The sequence below is a fragment of the Polistes fuscatus genome, unplaced genomic scaffold, assembly GCF_010416935.1.
Source record: "Polistes fuscatus isolate 324 unplaced genomic scaffold, CU_Pfus_HIC Scaffold5, whole genome shotgun sequence".
NCBI lineage: Eukaryota > Metazoa > Arthropoda > Insecta > Hymenoptera > Vespidae > Polistes > Polistes fuscatus.
Window position 1 is genome coordinate 884,209 of NW_025113129.1, and position 20,948 is coordinate 905,156.

The 20,948-nt window shown below is 37.0% G+C and overlaps 2 protein-coding genes across 2 annotated transcripts; one reads left to right on the top strand and one right to left on the bottom strand.

The window, feature by feature from the left end:
- The first annotated feature begins 578 nt into the window (after positions 1–578).
- On the top strand, positions 579–10,942 carry LOC122522670 (ubiquitin carboxyl-terminal hydrolase 3-like). The gene is made up of 6 exons (XM_043643962.1): positions 579–1,345; positions 8,047–8,197; positions 8,400–9,192; positions 9,489–9,731; positions 9,868–10,061; positions 10,264–10,942. The coding sequence occupies exons 1-6, from the start codon at positions 1,255–1,257 to the stop codon at positions 10,424–10,426; spliced, it is 1,635 nt and encodes a 544-aa protein (XP_043499897.1). The 5' UTR covers positions 579–1,254; the 3' UTR covers positions 10,427–10,942.
- A 7,907-nt stretch (positions 10,943–18,849) lies between these two features.
- Positions 18,850–19,556, bottom strand: LOC122521996 (endocuticle structural protein SgAbd-6-like). The gene is given in 2 exon segments (XM_043642756.1): positions 18,850–19,372; positions 19,548–19,556. Coding segments are annotated over 2 exon segments (321 nt in total). The 3' UTR covers positions 18,850–19,060.
- Between the last annotated feature and the right edge of the window lie 1,392 nt (positions 19,557–20,948).

Consider the following 20,948-nt stretch of genomic DNA (forward strand, 5'->3'; position numbering starts at 1 on the left):
GATTTGTTTGGAGGCTGCGCACGAGGAGAATTTGCGAATGAAGAGACTACTGTAGTAAGTAGAGACTAGTAATATTAGTAGTAGGAGATAGCAGAAGCACGAGAGAATGAACCTAACATCATCTCTTCTCTTATCTTCTCTTCTCGCCAAAGGTATAAGTTCACCATTAAAAAAGATGGCGACGCTCAAGAGCGTGGGGTGCAAGAGAGAAAGAATGAGAAAGGGGGAAAGGGTAGAAGAGAGTTTAAGTCTAACCGTGTACATACGTAAGAGAGAAAGAGAAAAGGAATCTTAAAGCGAGCATAGTCGAACGGCGCCGAGTCGGGCCGAGTTAGTCGGCTATTGGTGGTCTGTGAGTCTGGAGGTGGGCCGACCACCGGTGAACCGAGCTCCACGCAGCTCGGTCGCGCTCGGTCGGCAGTCGGGCCCAGTCGGCCGTCGAGGAATTATCGTCAGCGTGCTTTTGTTCGTTTATTCATTCTGGCTGGAGTTTACCGTAACTCTCGTAGTCTCTCTTTCTCGACCTCCTTCGCGAGGACTTTTCTTCTCTCTTTGCGCTCCTCCGTCGTCTGTCAGTCGATCCTCTCGATCTGCGCACTCGTGCACCCGACTCCCCTTTCTTTTTCCGATCACACACCCGGCGAAAATCCCCACCGCGCTATGTGACGGATATCACGGGGCACTTGGTGTGTACCCCGCCCGCTATATATTATTACTCCCTTCCTATTCTCTTTTTCTCTCACTCATTTCCCCCTCTCCCCTTCTCGTTATACCCATCTCTCCACGGAGGCAGTCGGTCGTGCGAAAAAGAGAGTGACAGAAGGAGAGGAGACCGTTGTGTGTGTGTCGCGTGTGTAACTGTGTGTGCGTGCGTGCGTTCGTCGTTCGTTAGTTAGTTAGTTCGCTCGCTCGCTCGTTCGTTCGTTCGTTCATTCCTTAGAGTGCGTGTGGTTGGTACATGCTGCTTTGGTAGTGGTAGTGGCTGAGACGTGCGCGTGCGAGACGAGAGACAGAAAGCTAGAAAAGGAAAGAGATAGGTCGAGCGTGAGTCGCCGCCGTGTATAAGCTAGCGAGAGGAAAGAAGATAGAAAGAGTACTACTAGTGCAGTAGTCTCGTTTCGTCTCGCAAGCATATATTATCCTAAGGAAAGCTCGGTGCACGCCGCGAACACGCACGCACGCACGCACGGAGGGAAGAGGAACGAACGGGGGGCCACGAGGGGGCCCCGCTTGAAATCGTGGAGTCAGCGAAAGATGGAGTGCCCGCACCTCGCTCAAAGCGTCCGACTCGATGCTAACGACGTTGAAACGACCTGCACGAAGGATTTGCCGTTCGTTTGCGCAGGTAGGAATACTTTAATTTATATACCAAATTTATATTCCATTCCCACCCGCCCCCTTTCTTCCATCTTTATCTCTTCTTATCTTCATCGCTATAGGTCTCTTTCTCTCTACCTATTTCCGGTTAACTTTATATCCGTTTCCTTCTTTTGCACCGTGACCCAGGCCCAGGCCGTTCCTCTCGCGGCCTTGAGTTGTCGTCGTGATGGCAACGAGACGAAGCGCGATCATCAGCTACCATTTCCCTTAGCGAGAAACACGCTCCTTAAAGATTAATTTCCCCCCTCTCCCCTTTTCCCTTCTTTATCTATCTCTTTCTCTTTGTAAAAGAACCGTACGTGGGAGAGATCAGATTCTTCGATCCGTTCACCGAACCACCGACGGTGATAGTCTCGTGTTATTTGTCAGTGTAACACCTTTTTCTTTCCTTACACGTCATTCTACACACACACACACATATGTGTCGTCAGTCAGATATAATATATATGTATGTATATGAAGAGACGTGTTTGGTTATAGATGTGTGTGTGTGTGTGTGTGTGTGCCTATTCTCTCTCTCTCTCTCTCTCTCTTTCACCCGCACGAGAGAGAGAGGGAGAGAGAGAGAGAGAAAGGGAAGGAAAGAGAGAAAGAAAAAGAAAGATAGATAGGTCCCAGCGCGCGCGTATGCGTACTCCTAGCTAAGAGTTCTCGGTATGCGCCGCGGCCGTCATTGGAAAATCAATACCAGACGGCACTAATCAGCTGGCTCGAGATCGCGTCGTTTCGGTAGCACACGACCAATGTCTCTCTACCTCTACTTCTCTCTTTTTCTTTCTCTCTCTCTCTATATATATATTTCTTTCTCTTTTCAACGACGACAACGTTTTTCTTCGACTCCCCGAGCCCGAGCATGCATCTTCTCTTCCTCTATCCATCTCTCTTCTTCCTAGCGTTGTTCGTATGAACGGAACACGCACGACGCGGTGAACACACCGGTCAGAGACAATAAGAAAACGTCACGAATTAGTGTAATTCATTTAAACGAATTAACGAATGGGAATATGCTAATTTTTGTTTATCCCGATTTATCACAATTTTATCTATTTTCTTTTCTTTTTTGTTTTTTTTTTACTTGGGTTGGTCACTTCGTTTTGCGCGTAGGATGCAATATCAAAGAATTAAGTGAACTGATCGACGATTTATTATTACTATTCTTTTTTTTTTACTCGGGAAGAATACTCGTTTCGTCTAGGACGTGCAACACTAAAAGAATCGTTTTGAACGAAATCGAACGATTTAGCATTGCATTTCACGATTTTTTACTTTAATTGATTTTTTATTCGAGATTATATTCTCGTATCGTTTACGACATTTAAATATCACAGGAATCGTAAACGATATTATGCCAATGTATTTTCCAATTTTGCTACGATTCTATGTACATCTTCCTTTTTTTGTTTTACTGGAGAAGGTCCTCATTTCGTATACTCCACCCTTTCCTTTCTCTTTGGCACGACCTCGAAACTATATTTACTTCGTGAAAAACGTGCGCAGCACCGTTCTTCTTCTCTCCTCGTTTCTTTCTTTTTTTCTTTCTTTTTTGAGGAATCTTTTTAAACTCCTTTTCGGAGGACAATCGTCCCTCTCTCTCTCTCTCTTTCTCGTTTCTCTCCTCTTAGAATCTGGCCCCTTATCTCTTAACTCGATCCTTACCTCGATTATAATCAATCCTGCTAGATTCTCCGTCGCCAATCCCTCTTAAGGAGATCTAGATTTACCAGGTCAAAGCTCGATTCTCGAGTTTTTCGTTACAGGGCAGGTAGAGTTGTCCTCCTTCTCTTCCTTATCGTCGTTGTGTTACTTCGAACGAACAACTCGAAGCGCAACGTTTCTTCTTTCTTCTAGCGGGAGAACCTTTTATGGTTGCCCAGGGGTACGTGGGGAGGGATTCTCGAAAGAATCACCGCGATGGTGGTGATGGTATAATGGTTATGGTATAGTAGTGTAGTAGTAGTAGGTAGTAATGGTGGTGGTAATGGTGTGGTGGTGCATTGAAGCGAACTGGGAGAAGCTCTCCCAGCGATTTCGCGAGATCTCTTCTGTACAAAAGATCGAACGTGGAGTTTCAAGTTTATCTCGAAAAACTATTCGAATATATATATATATATATATTTTTTTTTTCCTATGAAATCTTCGAATCAACAAAAAAAATTTTGTTTCTCATCTTTATTACAATAAAGTAACGTAAACATTCTATTAAAATACCACGAGAGTGAAAACAACAAAAAAAAAAAGCTAAAAAACCGGTAACCTAATAATAATATCATTGCTCGAAATGTATGACCTAACAAAACAATTGTTTAATTTTTCGAGAAAAGACAAAAACAATGGTCGCTTAACAAAACGAATAATTTATTTATTTTATTTCATCGAACTCAATCTTACGGCGTAGAAAACGATGGAAGGTGTTTCTTCCTCCGAGGTTACGAAGGAAAGGGTAAAAGGGTAGGAGAAAGGGAGAGAGAATTGGTGGGGGGGATAGGGAGGAAAAGAAACGAAGCGTCATGTAGATATAGCAAGAAGGAAAGAAAGAGAAAGAGAAAAAAAGAGAGAGAGAGGGAGAGAATGGGACGAACGATGAGTCAAGCTCCCTTCTCTATACACGTACACATATGTATACACCCACACACATGTGTGTGGACGAGTACGAAAGCTTGTTTTTCCAACGACCGTCTAGTCGGTCAACACACGATCGAATCTCGACGAGTAGGACGATTCAGAAACACGTGGGGGATCGCATGGAACGGTGTTCGTTGCAACTCCCTCTCTCCATCTATCTCTCTCTCTCTCTTTCTCTCCCTCTCCCCCTGTTTCTCTGATGCATTCGAGTCGACTGACTGAGAGCGATCGTCGTTGCACGCTCGACGAATCGTAACGCATGTGAGACAGGATCGATGATAATACCTCTCGATGATTCTTCAAGTCTTTTTGACTTTTCATCCTCGCCATAATTATCATCATCATCATCATCATCATCATCATCTTCATCATCAACGACTTCATCGTCGTCGTCGTCGTCGTTGTCGTCGTGAGAAGAAAGATGGTCCCTCATAGACACGATAAAAGGTCTCAATCTCGTTGCCATCAGCATCAGCATCATCATCATCATCATCATCATCATCATTATCACTGGAAGTACCACTACTACCATGACTACTACTATTACTACCACCACCAACCACCCCACCACCAGCTCTTTTCCTGTTGTAGCTCTCTCCGCAGACTGCTTCGAGTACGACGACGTTGCAAAATCGATAACGGCACGCTCTGCTGCTGCTGCTGCTGCTGCTTCTACTGCTTCTGCTGCTTCTGCTTCTACTGCTTCTGCTTCTGCTGGTGCTGCTGCCTCTGCTGGCAGCATTTAATAGGATGCGAGAGTGCAGTCCGTCGCTCTCGCAAGAACGAGTTTTACCTTCTTCTTCTTCTTCCTCCTCCTCCTCCTCCTCTTCTTCTTCTTCTTCTTCTTCCTCTTTCGTGTCCCGTTGCAACGCCATCCTCCTCCTCCTCCTCCTCCTCTTTCCCGCTGCCGCACAGCGTCGATTTATCGATCGCGAGAGACGATCGCTCGCCAAAGAGCTTTCCACGAGAACGCATCCAAGGCGTGGCGAACACTCTCACAGAGAGAGAAAGAGAGAGAGAGAGAGAGAGAGAAAGCAAGGATTCTATCTCTTTCTATCTATACCTTTCTCTTATCTTTCTATTCCTATATTCTAATTCTCTCAGATTCGTCCTTTTCGCAAAGCGGTACTACAACACGTAACGAAATCGAAGCAACGTTTACTTCTTCACGCCCACGCCTATCCTTGAATTCTCAAAGATATCGAATTTCGCGAGAGAAACCTCCTCCGAGATTCCTTCTCAGGCTAACGCCCGATCGTTCCGTCGAATTTTACGTCGAATTTATTTTTCATTCGTTTTTTTTCTTTTTTTCTTCTTTTTTTTTATTTATTTAATATATACAGTCATCGATACTTATATATCGTGTTTTTGACTTTTGGACGATTCGAATAGGCAAAACACTTTCGACACACCCGGTATTACATGGACTTCATTGAGTAGCACGATATTGAATGAACGTTTCTGTTCTATACATGGCTGTCGTCCGATACACCACCACCACAATGCTTTTGTAATCCCATCGACGTGTTTATAGGCATCTATACAAATGAAGGAAATTGATTTTGGAACGTTGAATAAAAAGAAACTCTGACGTAAGCACGAGGATCACTCCGAATGCAACGAATTTTCTATTCGATGTTATATTTATAATATGTTTGGATAACAGAATACGAATGTTGAGACGCATCATCAACAATTGTTTTTCTTTTTCCTCCCTTTATCTTTCCCACATTTATTTAACAAGTGACACTTGTCTCTCTATGTATATGGAATCCATGTATATTTGTATGTGCATTTCTTACGTATTTATATGTATCGATTTATGCTCTAGTTGGAAATACATTCGTCGTTGTTATATTGTAAGAAATTATTGTTAAAGAAAGGTTAAAGATATACACGAAGAACGATCGATTTTCTTGCTGCATTATCGAATCGGAATGCGATACGATAGGATATAAAATCGGTTATGTATCGCGTTGCTATGTCTTCCTTTAGATTTTATTTTATTTTATTTTTTAATCGATCCTATATACACTCCTTGCACGTACCGACCACCGGCTACGACGCAAGCATTCGGATATAGCTCGTATATAAGTGTTTTATATGTGTGTATGTATGTGTGTGTGTGTTGTATGCATGCATGCATGCAATGATAGTTCGAAAAGTATGCCTCGAGTTTGACGTTCGTTTCATGCCAGTGTCAAATTCTTTAGTCAACAGTTTCGACCATATCATTTTTATTTTCGTTATTTTAGATACCGTTGCTAATCATATTGGAAAGTTTGGACTTTGGTCTCTTTTTTGCATCACTATTATATATTAAAAAAATAAAAAAAAACCACAAGAAGAAGAAGAAGAGAACATTAGTTACTTACGTATACGTGACCGATGATGTCAATTTTATCCGTTGTAGAATTTCTATTTCTTATATTATACGTTTATTTTCTACAAGGTTGCGATGATGTGTTCATTAATATGCAACGTCTAGACTTTTTGTTTTTTTTTTTCTATATTTTATATCATTTACAGGAAACTCATATATCATATTTTATCAAATGTGAGAATAATAGATATAAACGTATGATATTTTTTAACAAATCAGCATATTACGTTATTTAAAAGTTTCTTTTTAGAATCAATTTTCATTCGCAATCAAATTTTTATCATTTTTTTAAAAATGAAATAATCGTAAGATATATTTCTGTATATAATATTAGGATGAATCAAAAATTCGTGCGTTTATTGTGTTGTCTCGGTTAGTGCAATTTTTTTGAAGTCAATAAAATTACTATATACGCATGTAAAATATTAATTTAAAAATGCACGATTATTTTGGTTAACTTTAATAATTTAACAAATATTGCATTACGAACAAATATTCATTGTTTTGAAAATTGAAAATAACAGGGGTAGAAATATTACTGTGACGATTCGCTGTACAATGCAGTTTGATATGATGCATATATATACATATCTGTGTGTATTCCTTCCATATAGGGTGGGTGGGTGGTCGACCAAGAGAGACGAGAGTGTCCACCTGGGAACGACCTTGACTTGGAATATATCAGATTACCTCATCGTAGAAATTCTCGCGCGAGTGAACATCGTCTCGGTTCTCGCGTCCCCTTTCGTTCGGTGCTGTTCTTGAAACCCTCCACCCTATCATCCTACCGTGCTACACCACCCGGTTTCGTTTTCTTTTTTCTTTTTTTCTTTTTTCTTTTTCTTTTTTGTTCACAGCAACGATTTCGTGCTAACACCGTCTCAAGTTTCTCCTCTAATTAAGACTTTCGATATTTTCTATTCTTGCTTTTCATTTTTTTTTTCTTCTTTTTTTTCTCACTCACCGTCTCGATTAGATATCGAAAGTTCCCGAAAGAGAGAAGAAGAATCTCGTTTTTCTCGAATGAACGAACAAAATGAAATAATAAAACGGGACAAATTTCCAAGGCATTTCGCAATCGATCGGCCAGTCTGCTGCGTGCGAAGGGGGTGTGTTAAACCACCCCCTCTTTTCCTCTTCTCTCTTTCTCTCTTTCTTATTCCAACTCTCTTTTTCTCTGCAACCACCCCCCCCTCCTCACCTCCTGCTCCCCACTTTTTTTTCTTCTCTCCATTTCCATATTTTATTTCGGAATTACGCAACACGAGGAAAACCAAATGCGATGTTTTCTTTTTTCTCAATCACCAGATATATTGCATTTCTGCGACTGGATGGTTGCGTCGAGACATCGTCAACGATTCTAAAAAAAAAAAGAAAATGAAATATGTAAAACAAATTCTTTCTCCTCTTTTCTTTCTTCTTTTTTTTTTTATCTTTCTTTCTCCTAATATATTTTTTCCCTTTCTTTTCATCGATTTTTATCAACAGGATACAACACGAGTCTTTACGGTTTAGTGGTTAAAAGTGGTTTCTATTAATAAAAGAAGCTCGATTAAATAAATTTGTGTGTAAAGTGTTTGTTTTACATTCCGAGTTCTCACGTCTAACTATAGTTTTTCTTGTTTTTTGTTTTGGTACGATCCACCCACAACCAACAACAGTATGCGGTACCGAGAAAAGTACCTGGTTATGTTTGCATTGCGGAGCAGTTCATTGTGGAAGGTACGAGGCAGGACACGCGTTGCAGCATCACGAGAAGAATAATACTCAGCACTGCGTGTGCATCGATTGTGAGAACCTCTCGGTCTTTTGGTGAGTTGGAAAAGTCAGATATTTTTGTTTTTCAATTTAATAATTTAATAAAAAAAAGAAGTACATATATTGAATTGTTCATGATTGTATAAAAATTGATAAACACTGTGAAGTGGATCGAACCAATGAACAAACGTTTCGTTCGTTCGTAGGAAAAGAAACATGATAACATTTTGAAATGATTTATTTGTTATTTTCGCAGTTACACGTGCGACGAATACGTGATAAACGACACGACAGGTGAGCAAATAGAAAAAATACGTCGAATAATATTTCGAAAAGATGAGCACAAGGAGAACGACGAAAGTTGGAGTACAACGACCACGACAACGCCGTCATCCAGACGAGAGAGCAGCGAGGACAACGACGCTGATGCGTTATGGAAGGCCGAGGTTGTCGTGAGAAATTTACGGCCAAGAACGGCGAGGAAGAGGTTGCATTCGTTGGACGGCACCAGCGGGGACAATAGGCCAGCGACCAAACGTAGAAGCTCGAAGATAACCAAAGAGAAAAAGGTCGTCGGCCTGAGGAATCTTGGGAATACTTGTTTCATGAACGTTGTACTCCAATCGTTCAACAACATAAGTCACTTTTGCGAATACCTCACACAAATGCCGTGCCTCGAGGGTATAGCTTTTGACCCATCGGAACCACCGACTCACAGAGGTCGCATCGTAACACCAGGAAGAGCCAAGGAACTCATGAGCGATGCCCTTTTAGCCGAGGAACTACGAAAGGTACTTCTCGGTTTGAGTCTTGGCGGTTCCAACGGTCAAGCCATTTCCCCGGAATGTCTCTTCCTCGTCATATGGAAGGTCGTACCGAGATTCAGGGGTTATCAACAACAGGACGCTCACGAGTTTCTCACCTACATGCTAGATAGATTGCACACAGAGTTGCTTCAATTATTACCTAGGCTTGGACACGAGCCACTCGGTTTGCGTGGAAAGCAGAGCATCGTCACCGCCGTTTTTGGTGGCACTCTACTCAGCGTGGTAAGTCGAGCTCGTTGCGAGCTTGCTAATCTCTCTCTACCTATCTTTCTCTATTTCTTTATCTTAATCTTCTTCTTACTCCATCTTTGATTATACCTATCGACAATTTATCTCTGAACGCGTGTTCGCGATTAAGAACAACAATTAAAACAAAAAAAAACACACACACACATACAAAAAGCCCTAATTCCTCTCGCAACGCTCTCAGCGAGACTCTTCGACAAAAGTCATCCTCTTCGTTTTCTCTTGTTCGGGGAGAAGCGCGGACGAATTATGGATCGCGTTTCCTCGCGCAGGTCCACTGCATGAACTGCCGTACGGACTCGAAGACCCACGAACCCTTCCAGGATCTTTCCTTGGATATACCGGATAGACTGCAAAGACGTACGAAGGAACAGGAAGAGGTCTGTAGTCTCACCTATAGTCTAACGAGATTCTTCAAAGTCGAGGAACTGGCTGACAGCGAACTATACTTTTGCGATAATTGTATGGGGAAACAACGGTCCACCAAGAGGTTCTGGATTCATAGGCTGCCTAACGTTAGTATTGGGGGATAAGAAGTATCTTATTATTTTGTCTAATTCTAAACAAAACTCACTACTCGTTTGGTTTTATTATCTTTTTTCATATCAATGTGACGATAATAATAAATCTAATCTATTTATCTATTTGTAGGTGTTGTGCCTTCACATTAAAAGATTTAGGTGGTGTAATTCCTATCGTTCGAAGGTGGACACGCAGGTAGACTTTCCGATGGAATCTCTCGATATGTCGGCATTTACCGTCCGAGGTATGACCGGCATCAAATTGGGCACCCAAAACAGTCATCTTTACGATTTGGCCGCTGTCATCGTTCATCATGGTTCTGGGTACGATTTCGTCATTTCAAGATAAAAAAAAACATATTTTTGTATCGTTCAAATGAATTTATCTGAAATATTAACGAAGTTTGCGTTATCTTGCGATTATCTTAATTCGTTAACGACAAAGTTCAATTTAACGAATCGATTAAATAATCTGAAGAATCAATGAGAGATGATAATCGAAAGGAAAAATGTATTGTTTTCGCAGTGCTGGTACAGGACATTACACCGCATTTGCCGTACACGACGGTCAATGGTTCCACTTCAACGACAGTTCGGTACGTCCAGCTAGCACCGACGCAGTCGCAAAGTGCAAGCCTTATATTCTGTTTTATGTACGAAAGGAATTTTCCATTCCGCCACCGTTGTGACATAATTTAACTGAGAAATCTCGTACGGAAGATAAGAGTCGCGACGAAGAAACGTTAAAAACGACTAAGACGCAGCATGAGCAGCAACGAACGAGCGTGCCAGACGACGACGAGGAGGAGGAATCCCGTGATCGATGAACACCGGTGGCAGGCAAAAACGGATACAAAATCGATTTTTAAACGTACACGAAGGAAGAATAAAAAAGAGTAACCAAGAAGTACGAAGCGGAGTGTTGTCAACCGTAAAAAAATAAGGAAACGAACGACGTCCTTATTCGAAACCCCCTCCACCCACCACCACTACCAATCACCATTTCTTCACATCCTAATTCTTCTTAACGAATTTATTCGAGCTTTAAACAAACAAACAAATAAAAATCACACGAATAAAGCAAGCAAGCAAGCAAGCAACGCATCTCTCGGTCTCGTTCTCGTTCGTCTTGGTTTAACATTGTTATCGTCAACGTCATCGTCATCTCTACCCCCTTTTTCGACGAACCATTTAAAAAACAAAAACAAAAAATAATTCTTCGCAAATAGAAACTCGTCGGTCGTCGTAATTTCGTCATTGTTAAATGAATAATAATAATAATAATAATAATAAAAAAAAAAGAGAAGAAAAAAAAGCAAAGAAAAAGGAAGATGGAGTCGATGAAACGCGTACAACGAGTTTAGATGATTTTAAATTGGAAATTATATAATATCGTTGTCGTCGTCTTGGTGGTGTAGGTTGTCCTTTTTTGTGACTGACTTATATAGCGCGCGTGCGAACGGCCACACCCGTACGAGCAAACTAATTAGCACGGCGTGCGGACGCATCGCTTTATTAGCGACACGATATTATTTATTTCGTATGAAGGAAAAAAAGAAGAAGAAGAAGAAAGAAAAAAAAAACAAATAAAACAAAACAACCAAAAAAAAAAAAAGAAATCGCGTAAAAAAAGAAGCCAAAATATTATTAAAAAAGATAGCCGCTAAATATTTCTAAAAGTTATCGTGCCAGATTTTACTGTATTTCTATCACCCTTCTTCTAATATCTCAGAATCTATCAGCGCGTAACTCGAACTCGCCACGTAAAAGAAAAAGACAAGCAGAGAGAGAGAGAGAGAGAAATAGAAGTAGAGAGAGAGAGTGTGTTTCGTCTCGTTTTCGAAAGAAAATAAAAAATAAAAAAAAAGGAAAAGAACAAAAAAATTCTCGTAATAATCCATCACATAATAGTAGTCACTGGTGAAATAAAAAAAAAAAAATTAAAAGGTACTTGCGTAGATTAAAGCATCGCAGGAAGAGGATCGATACGGCCCTGCGCCTGCGGTGGATGATGATGATGCTCGCAACCCTCCCACTACCCCCATTTCCCCATTTAACAAATAAAAAATAAAATAAAATATAATCAAGTAAAGCAAGACGAACAATGGAAGAAGACACGAAATACGAAGAGGAATAATTCAATTTCAACGAAAAATTATTAACGGTAGTAAAGAAGAACACATGCGTGCGTTTCGGAGAAGCATAGAAAAAAAAAAATAAAAATAGAAAGAAAGAAAGAAAGAAAGAAAAAAATAATAAATAAAGCCGTACCTGTGTAATATATGTATTATCCTATATGGTGTGTAAAACAATACGTTTATAATCGATTACGTTCTATCGTTAATCATCACCCGACGAGTGCGAATTTGCGATTGATTCAAAGTTTATTGTAACCGGTGAAAGGTCGTTTTAACAAAAAAAAAAAAAAAAAAAAAGAACCGACCAGTTTACAAGTAAGCCTCTCCTTTCCTTTCTCAGGGACGTCGAAGGAAGAAAAAAAAAACAAACAAACAAACAAACAAACATACTCGAGAGAGAGAGAGATACGGATCGCAGAGATCGCATATTCCCTTTTAGCGAAGTCGATTTTTTCTTACTTTATGCCAGCAGGTATTTGCGGTCATCATCGATCGCATCAATCAATTAACCAATCGAATATGATTGTCGAGATCTAGTGTTTATTGTTAACAAGAGATACACGATTGTATTCGTAATCGGTTATCGAGAGGATTGATTAGATGATAATATTAATATAATAATATTAATAATAATAATAATAATATTAATATTAATAATAATAATAATAATAATAATAATAATAATAATAAATAATATCTCTTTTACAGACGTTAGAGAGCTGTTTTTTCGTGAGATCACTTTGAAAGAAAGAAAAACAAAAATAAAAAAATGAAAAAAAAAAGAACAAAAATGCATAAATAAGCAGCAGCCTATTTAAACACCGAATTGTCGCGAATTTCAATACGACACGTTCTTCTACACATTTATTATTAAACGAAATATGAATTTTCTATTCCATCATACACGAGCGCAGAGACACATACACACTCACACACAAACATACACACACACACGTACACATATACACATACACAGGTATTTATGTGTATAAAACACGTGTGCGACGCATTTACACCCTTGTACGAATGTTTCTCCTCTAACTTCATCCTTCTTCCCTTCCTTTCGAAACCTTTTCCCCTTTTCCCTCTTCTCCTATCCTTTCAAACCCTGTTCTCTATTCTCCAATCTATTAAAAAAAGGCTCGACGACTCTTATGTGATTATTTAAAGACTTATTTTTTCTATAACGATAAATAACGAATAATAAGTTAAAAAAAGCGTAGCAAAGGAAGCGTTTTATTAAAGCGATAAACACTCGATAATAATAATAATAATAATAATAATAATAAATAATAATAATAATAATAATAATAATACCGTATTCTTCGATAAAAGACACGACTTACGTCACATGGGTTGGAAGTGAATTCGAAAGAGAACCGTTCTAACGATATATATATATAATATTGAGAACAAACAAAAATATCGGAGAGACATATGTACGAATATACGGCGAAATAAAATTAATAAACGAAGGACAAAAAGGAGAAAAAAAAGAAAAAAAAAGAAAAAAGTAATAACAAGGACGAACGACGACATAAAAATGCATATTATTTAAGTTTTTACACAGTTGGCGTTTTAAAAACAACACACACGGTGTCGATCGGTGCGTGCCTTTTTTTGGCTTTTCGATGAAAAATGAAATGTTAACCCTTTTGTTACGAGTCAAGTCGTTCATGTGAAACCATTGTATCGGTCGTACTAGTAACGAAAGGGTTAAATAGTACCTATTATTAAATCGGCTATTAATGAAATGAAAATATATCGCTATAAATACATCCAAACATTACGTACGAGTTTTATGTGTGTAGCGTATTAAATTATAAGAAAGTATTCTGACCCATGAAGAACAAAAATAACAACACAACAATAACAACAACAAGCGGCAAAATATTTCTTATGGATGTGTTAAATGGAACGAAGAATAATCAATCATCCCTTGAAATCATTTCAACGATAAACGAAATTTCTTTTTCCTTTTCTTTTTCTTTTTCTTTTTCTTCATTTTTATCAACGAATCTTTCGGTTTGGTAATTGAAGTTCGATCTTTCGACGTTAGGATGAAAGAACACGTTAAAATTCGATACAATTTGAAACAAATGCAACCACCATTTTCCATGTTATTAATACTAATCTCATCCGTATCAGGAATTTTGTCTTTCCCAACGTTAACTTTAGTTTCCATAGAATTTGGTAACACGAAAGAGGTAGAAACGTTCATCATCGAATCTTCATTTTGAAAAGTATTATTTAAAATATTATTTTCCTCTAATCTCGACGATTCTTTGGAAAAATCTTCGACCAATGAACTTCTCTCGCTTTTATAAGCGAATATAGAAAAACGTTCCTTGGACGATGTCCTGTTTGTTGTACGTTGCGAAGAACACTCCTGAAATTCTTTGACCCATCTATCATCACGATCGTATCGTCTACGAGGATATTCCGTGCATAGGGTCAAGTTTTCCAAGCTCATTGTTTTTTTCAACGATTTACCGCTAGAAATTACGGATGATCTGGTATTACCAGATTTTGGTACGATCAATTGGGATTCTTCGACGATTGATTCGTCCGAACACGATTCCGGAATCGAATCTATTTGACATTCTTGATTTTGATAAATTATCTTCGTCGATATTTCCATACGATCGTTGTTATTATTATGTTTGCGAGACGATTTCAATTTGTTCGAAAACCTACGAACGAATCCTTTCATCTTTGGTAAAATATTTCGTTGATTTTGGCGTTCGTTGTAAGCGTAGCAATCGTTAGGTAAATTAAAAAATTCAATTACAGTTGGATAAGTTAATTCGCGAAACGTTTCCAAAGATCTCGATTTGTTGGTAACGTTATTACAACTTCCAACGTCGTGTCTAGTTTCCAACATCGTACTCTCAGTTTCCGATATAGTAAATGGAAAACGTTCTTGACTTTTTTTGTAATTAAAACCTGCAGATTTTTTATTATGTTCAAACGTACAACGAAGTCTCGATGTTGAACAAGAAACTTTTGGCGAAACCGTACACGTTTCGTGAACATTTTTTATTACGAACATCGTTGTATCTGCTGGAACAGTCTTTGAACTTTCCAATTTCGTCTTTTCCTCGATTTTTGTCCACGATTTTATATCTTTATTTATATTTTCTATCAAATTATTTCCATCGATATTATCTTTCGAGGATTTTTCTTCCGTTTTGTATTGGTTATCTCCCTCTTCGTTAAAATCTTTGATTTCATTATCCTGTTTCGTTTGAATTTCAGGTTTATTATTCGTGGAACATGCAGAAATGAAATTCGTACGACTGGACTGTTTTTTAATATCGCATTGATTGTCCATTGAATTTTCAATTGTATCTCGAATCACATTCGTTTCATTCAACTTAATAGAATTTTGTTGTTCGATATTTTGATTTTCAGACGATGTAGTTGACATTTGTTGGTCTGATTCAGATCGTATAATATTTTCTTTATCAACATTTACGATAGGAGAATCCTTGTTTTCAAATGTTGCTTCGGATAAACCATTTTCTTCGAGTCTCGTTTCTGATTCTTCTTGCAAAATGGAAAGATGACTTTGTCTTGGATACATCGAGCTTATCAAATATTCCGAATTATACGCGTTATACTTTTCTTCTTGCAAATAAGACATTCCAGGTGGATCTTTAAATGTCTGATACTCTTCGGCAGAATTCAATGATCCTATACTTTCCGACAAATTCGTTTTACTTAAATTACTGGAATAAAATGATTCGGGATATTGAAGATTGTCTTGAACGTAAATCATTTCACGCGATAGATCGACCGATTTACATCTCTGATCGTTTACCTGCAAATCAATTTAGTAAATTAAACATCGAGAATTTGATTATTCTTTTCGTACAAAAAATAATCAAACTTACCAAACGTGTTGCCGGTAATTTCGAATGAGGCGCTGAAAATGCTCTACGCGATTCTTTGGTAATATCAAATTCGTTGTAACGTTCGTGAATATTTTTCGATTCCGCGGATACGACAGGTTCTCCACGAGTTTTAATCAAAATCAAATTTTGATCAGACGATTCCGAAGTGTCCAAATTTTCGCTATCTTCGAAAGATCTGTATCGTGTTCTCGTTGAATTATTTTCTTTATCTCTGGCGTTTAAATTTGAGCAAACATTTGATAAGGCATTTGATAATACACTGCTATCCAAGGAACGATTTTGCGTGTAAGTTTTGCTACCAGCTGACGTAGAACACGAAATATCTTCGGAATACAATCGTAAACTTGGTACACTGGTGGTATTGTCTTGTTTTTCGTTATCAGACGCATTAAATGTTTCTAAATCATCGATCAATTCTACGTTAAGGAATGAAGGAATTTTGTCTTTATTATTTTCGTACGACGAATGACCCTCGCTGAAAAATCTTGCAGTATTCGTCGTTGAAACGAAATCGTCTCTTTCTACGCAATTTTTTGCCGAAGATGGACAAGAAAAGTGTTCGATCCTTTTCCCTTGCCGGTGTTTAGATAAATCAGACAAATCATTTTCCTGTCTTACGTTTTCTGAACGCGAGGAAACCAAAACACCTGATTTTGCTGGCATAGAAATCAAATCATTTTGTTGAATCTTTTTCCTGTCCTTATTATTATTATTAATAATTTTATTTCGAGATATCTCTTGAAGTGATCGGAACGAAGATAACCCTTGATTATCTTCACTTCTCGAAGATAAAACGGATAATATTCTTTCGTCTAACGTAGTTCTCGAAATTGGCGAAGATAATTCCGTATTTGTTATTGGACTATTGATCTTTCGTGATACGAAATTCGACGTTTGTTCGTTAATACTTTCAGATTCGCTACTCGAACTTAAATTTTTTAAGATAACACCAGTGTGCGGTCTATATCCTCCACATTTAATTGGACGCACATTGTTCGCAGATAAATGTGAAATAGGATTAAGTTCGATTTTATTTGTTAATAATTTATTACATTTACTTATACGATCCTCGTTAGCTGATTTAGATTGGCGTTTAATTAAATCATGTTTTTTATCATCATCATCATCCTCATTATCATCATCGTCATCATCATCATTATCCTTGCAATAATAACTTCGAGATGTCATAGAACCCGCAAACGTATTTGGTTTAAAACGAAACCTCGAAGTATCCTTGCCATCGTAAATTTTCGTCAAAGATTCCATCGAACTTTCATTAAGCTTACTCGGGCTTTCCGATTGCGTTAAAAAATTCAACAAATCTGTTGTTACTTTAGGATCTGTCATACATGAGGATTTATCGATCTCCTGTAAAATTTCCGATCGAATTTTGGTTCGTCTTCGTGCACGTGCTCCTTGCAACGACGAATTCAATGTTGTTGAACTTTCTTTAAGATTTGAATTTTGATAATCTTCTTTGTCCGATCGATTAATAAGAGGAATTCGATGACTCAGAGGTATTGAAGGATCTATAGATCGTATGTTATCGTACGTTGATGATAAATCCTGTAGACGTTTTTTCAATTCCGATGGAGAACTACAATCGGAACTTTCTTCATCGTTTGTACAATTTTCTTCGGTTATTTCAATCGGTAGTTCTGTTAATATGTAATGATTTTATTTAGATAAAAAAATAAAAGAAGGTTATATTAATAAATTAATAATTATACGATTACATTACTTGAATGGTTAATTGAATGACCGGACGAAGTTTCTATTTTGACTTCATTTTTATCGAGGATGTCATCGTTGTTCATATCGTTTCACATTAATCGTTGATCTCAAAGACTGTGTTGTTCGTTTAAGAAAATTGTACTTTAAAAACTTTAACCGCACTGTCATTTGCTTAAAAAGATAAACATAAGAATGTGCATTAAGGGTTTTAATATGAGTAATAGATGAATGGCGTCTGCATTTTCATTTTCATTCAAATCGAAGTATACAGTAAATTGCTTTTATTTTAAATCGTAAAAGACACAAATACATGATTTTAATACACGTAATTCAAATTCTACGTGAATTTTTTCTTTTATTTTCCTTCTAATTATTTATATACACAGATATGCCGATGTTGTTTAGTTTTGCAAATTCTTTTTTTCGAAATTAAAAATGCTATCTGGTGACCAAAAGTTGGTATTAAAATTAAATGGCGTCGTTGAAGGCAGATTCTATGCAGGTACGTTGTGCTAGTTAATTTGTGTATTCTAACGTAAGATGTCACTAGTTTTTATAGTCTCTATCGATTATTTCAAATCAATATTTAAATATATATACTAAATTTTTATATAAATAACAAGAAAATAAAATTAATATAAATTCCCTTTTTTTTTTATTCATTTAATATTCCAACTTGACGATTACTTTTGATTATTTCGTCCATTTATTTCGCGGAATGAATGCAAATCTCTTGCGTTGCCAATTGGAAAACATTTTAAACGGCAACAAAAATCATTCGTACCGACGTAACTACAAAGATAAATAAGATAAAAAAAAAGATAAAAGTAAAAACAAAATAAGATAATGAGGCAAATGAACATTAACATTTCGAAGTGCCTTTCCTTTTGAGGAATTATTCATCGGGGGAGGGTGGCAGGGGGTTGGGGAGGGGGGAAGATCCTTGTCCCCGATATCGGCATTCTACAAGTTTTACAGACGATTTCATCTCGAAAGTATTAGTTATTCTCCAGGAATAGAATTGCCATTTATATTTTGTAATCTAAGCTATTATATGCTTGAACCACTATTTGTCTTCTAACGTAAGGAGAAGACTGTTGTGTTGCAGGTATATTCGCAAAAAAAAAAAGAAAAAAAGAAAATATAAAGAAAATGAGAAAAGAAACGCTTGTTCATTCCTTTTCTTTCGATATGAACAGAGTTATCATCCGATAAACGAGGGTTGGAACGTACAACAGAACTGCTCATTTTGTTTTCATTAAATTGTTTCAACGATTATATTCTTGAAATAATATAACTTTTGTACATGTGTGTTTGAAAATAATAAAAACTTACAGATCTCAGTCGTTGAATGAGGAGAATAGTAATCATTAAAAAAATGAATAATCAGGTAACTAAGAAATTTCAAATAGAATAATCTCACGATCCTTTCTCTTCATCTTGTTCTTCTTCTTGTTCTTGTTCTTCTTCTTCTTCGAATTGTTTTGTTCAGGTCCTAAAATTGTTTAGCGATTGTTCGTCGATAGGAAAAAATTTATGACGGAAGGTGTTCCCCTTGTGGGTGGAAACCATTTTCATCAGCAACATATGAGACGTCGAATCGTTGGTTGGTAGCGGGATCAACCCAACTGAAGGAACCCCTAACAACGAGTGCTTCATCTTCGCTTCCAGCATTTTTCAATTCAGCGGATTCTTGATGGTGTTGACCATTGGAGAGTTCGTAACCATAGTTGTAACCACCAAGCCCGATATTGTCGGAGGGTGTTTCCTTAACGAGCACAACTTCTTGCTGTGGTCGTGGAAGGGCAAGGGCGACGGCCAAAAGGGCGAAGAAGGCTACGATCTAAAACAAAATAATTACAAATTTCATATTTCAAGCAAAATGTAATATAAATCAATTCGTTTTGTTAACTTTTCAATAATAATACAGATCTGATTTTTGTCAGATTTTGATGAAATCAATTTAATTTCGATTATATTGTAGACAAGAAAATTTGTTAATTAATACATTGTATACCTACCATCTTCATGATTACTAATCGAATTTTGTGACTTAGTCTCGTTTGAAAGAGAAGACTGGATACGACTGTGGTAACTTTGAGAATGCTACGGTCATTTTATACCGGTCCTCCTACTGCCAAAATTTCGTTACACCACCATTGAATTTCACCTTTCACTTTTTGTCCACTTTACCAATGATGAGCACACGCCCGCTTGCCATCTCTGATATTCTGACCTTCCCATTGGCTTACGTTTTCAATATTATCAATTTTTTGGTTTCTTTTTTTTTTTACTTCTTTTTTTTAAATACATATACATCTTTAAAAACTATCTGTTATCTTACGTCCTCCACGTATCTTCCGTAATTAATATATTTAATATATCAATTTATATTAACGTCGTGATTGTAGTAATTCGTAAATTGTGGAAATTAATTTTAATGATATTTCGTTGACATTATTTTCTTCGTGATCAGAAAAAACCATATTTTCTTAAACTGTTATTATAAAATACACGAACATCTTTGAACGTTTATATTAAAATATACACATTAATGCAATGATTATTATACGTTTAAGATAGTAACAATGTTTATCATACAAATGACTCCTTCATAAAGTTCTTCAATTATACTTCACTTGTTACGTACTTCATATCTCAATTATCCGCCATTGAATAAGAATAGTCATAGCAAATAAGCCTGTACGCTACGAGAAATTCTCTCATTCACGTGAAAGACTATTTCATAGAATTTCTATTTATGAATAAAAGATACCGATAGTTAACGAATATCATTAAAAATAAAATATTTCAAATATAAATATAAAAAGCATAGTCGTTTGAAGATCGAATAATTTTAAAAAAAAAAAGAAAAAAAATAACCTTACATAGTTTCATTAAATTAAATATTCATATCAATTTAATTGTCAACTTTCGTTCTTAATTCGAAAACTTTCTAAATGCTTGTAAGTTATGAAAAAAAAAGAAGAAGAAGAAGAAGAAAAAAAAGGTAACTTTCCTAAGAATTTGAAACGGACGATAAAAACGATGTTTAGAAATTCAAAGGATGTTTTTCGTCGTCATAATTTCGTAGAGTAATATTTATTTCTAGATTTGACAATTCAAGTACAACAGTTTAGTTTTAATGAATTATGCAAGATATCGATGACTAGTTAATAAAAATGTGTTCGACCTTCGACCAGATAGAAATTATTAATGATATCGAATAATTCAGTATTTACCAATGGGTAAAACTTATATTCGAATTATATATACGAAGGACTCATTAATAGTAGAAGTATTCACTATGAATTAGCGTAAGAAAGAGAGAGATTGCTTTGGGCTATCATAGAGGATCCAGTTTGAACAATTTATTCAATAAATATGAATCGATTACAAGGGAAAGAATTTCGCTACTCGAA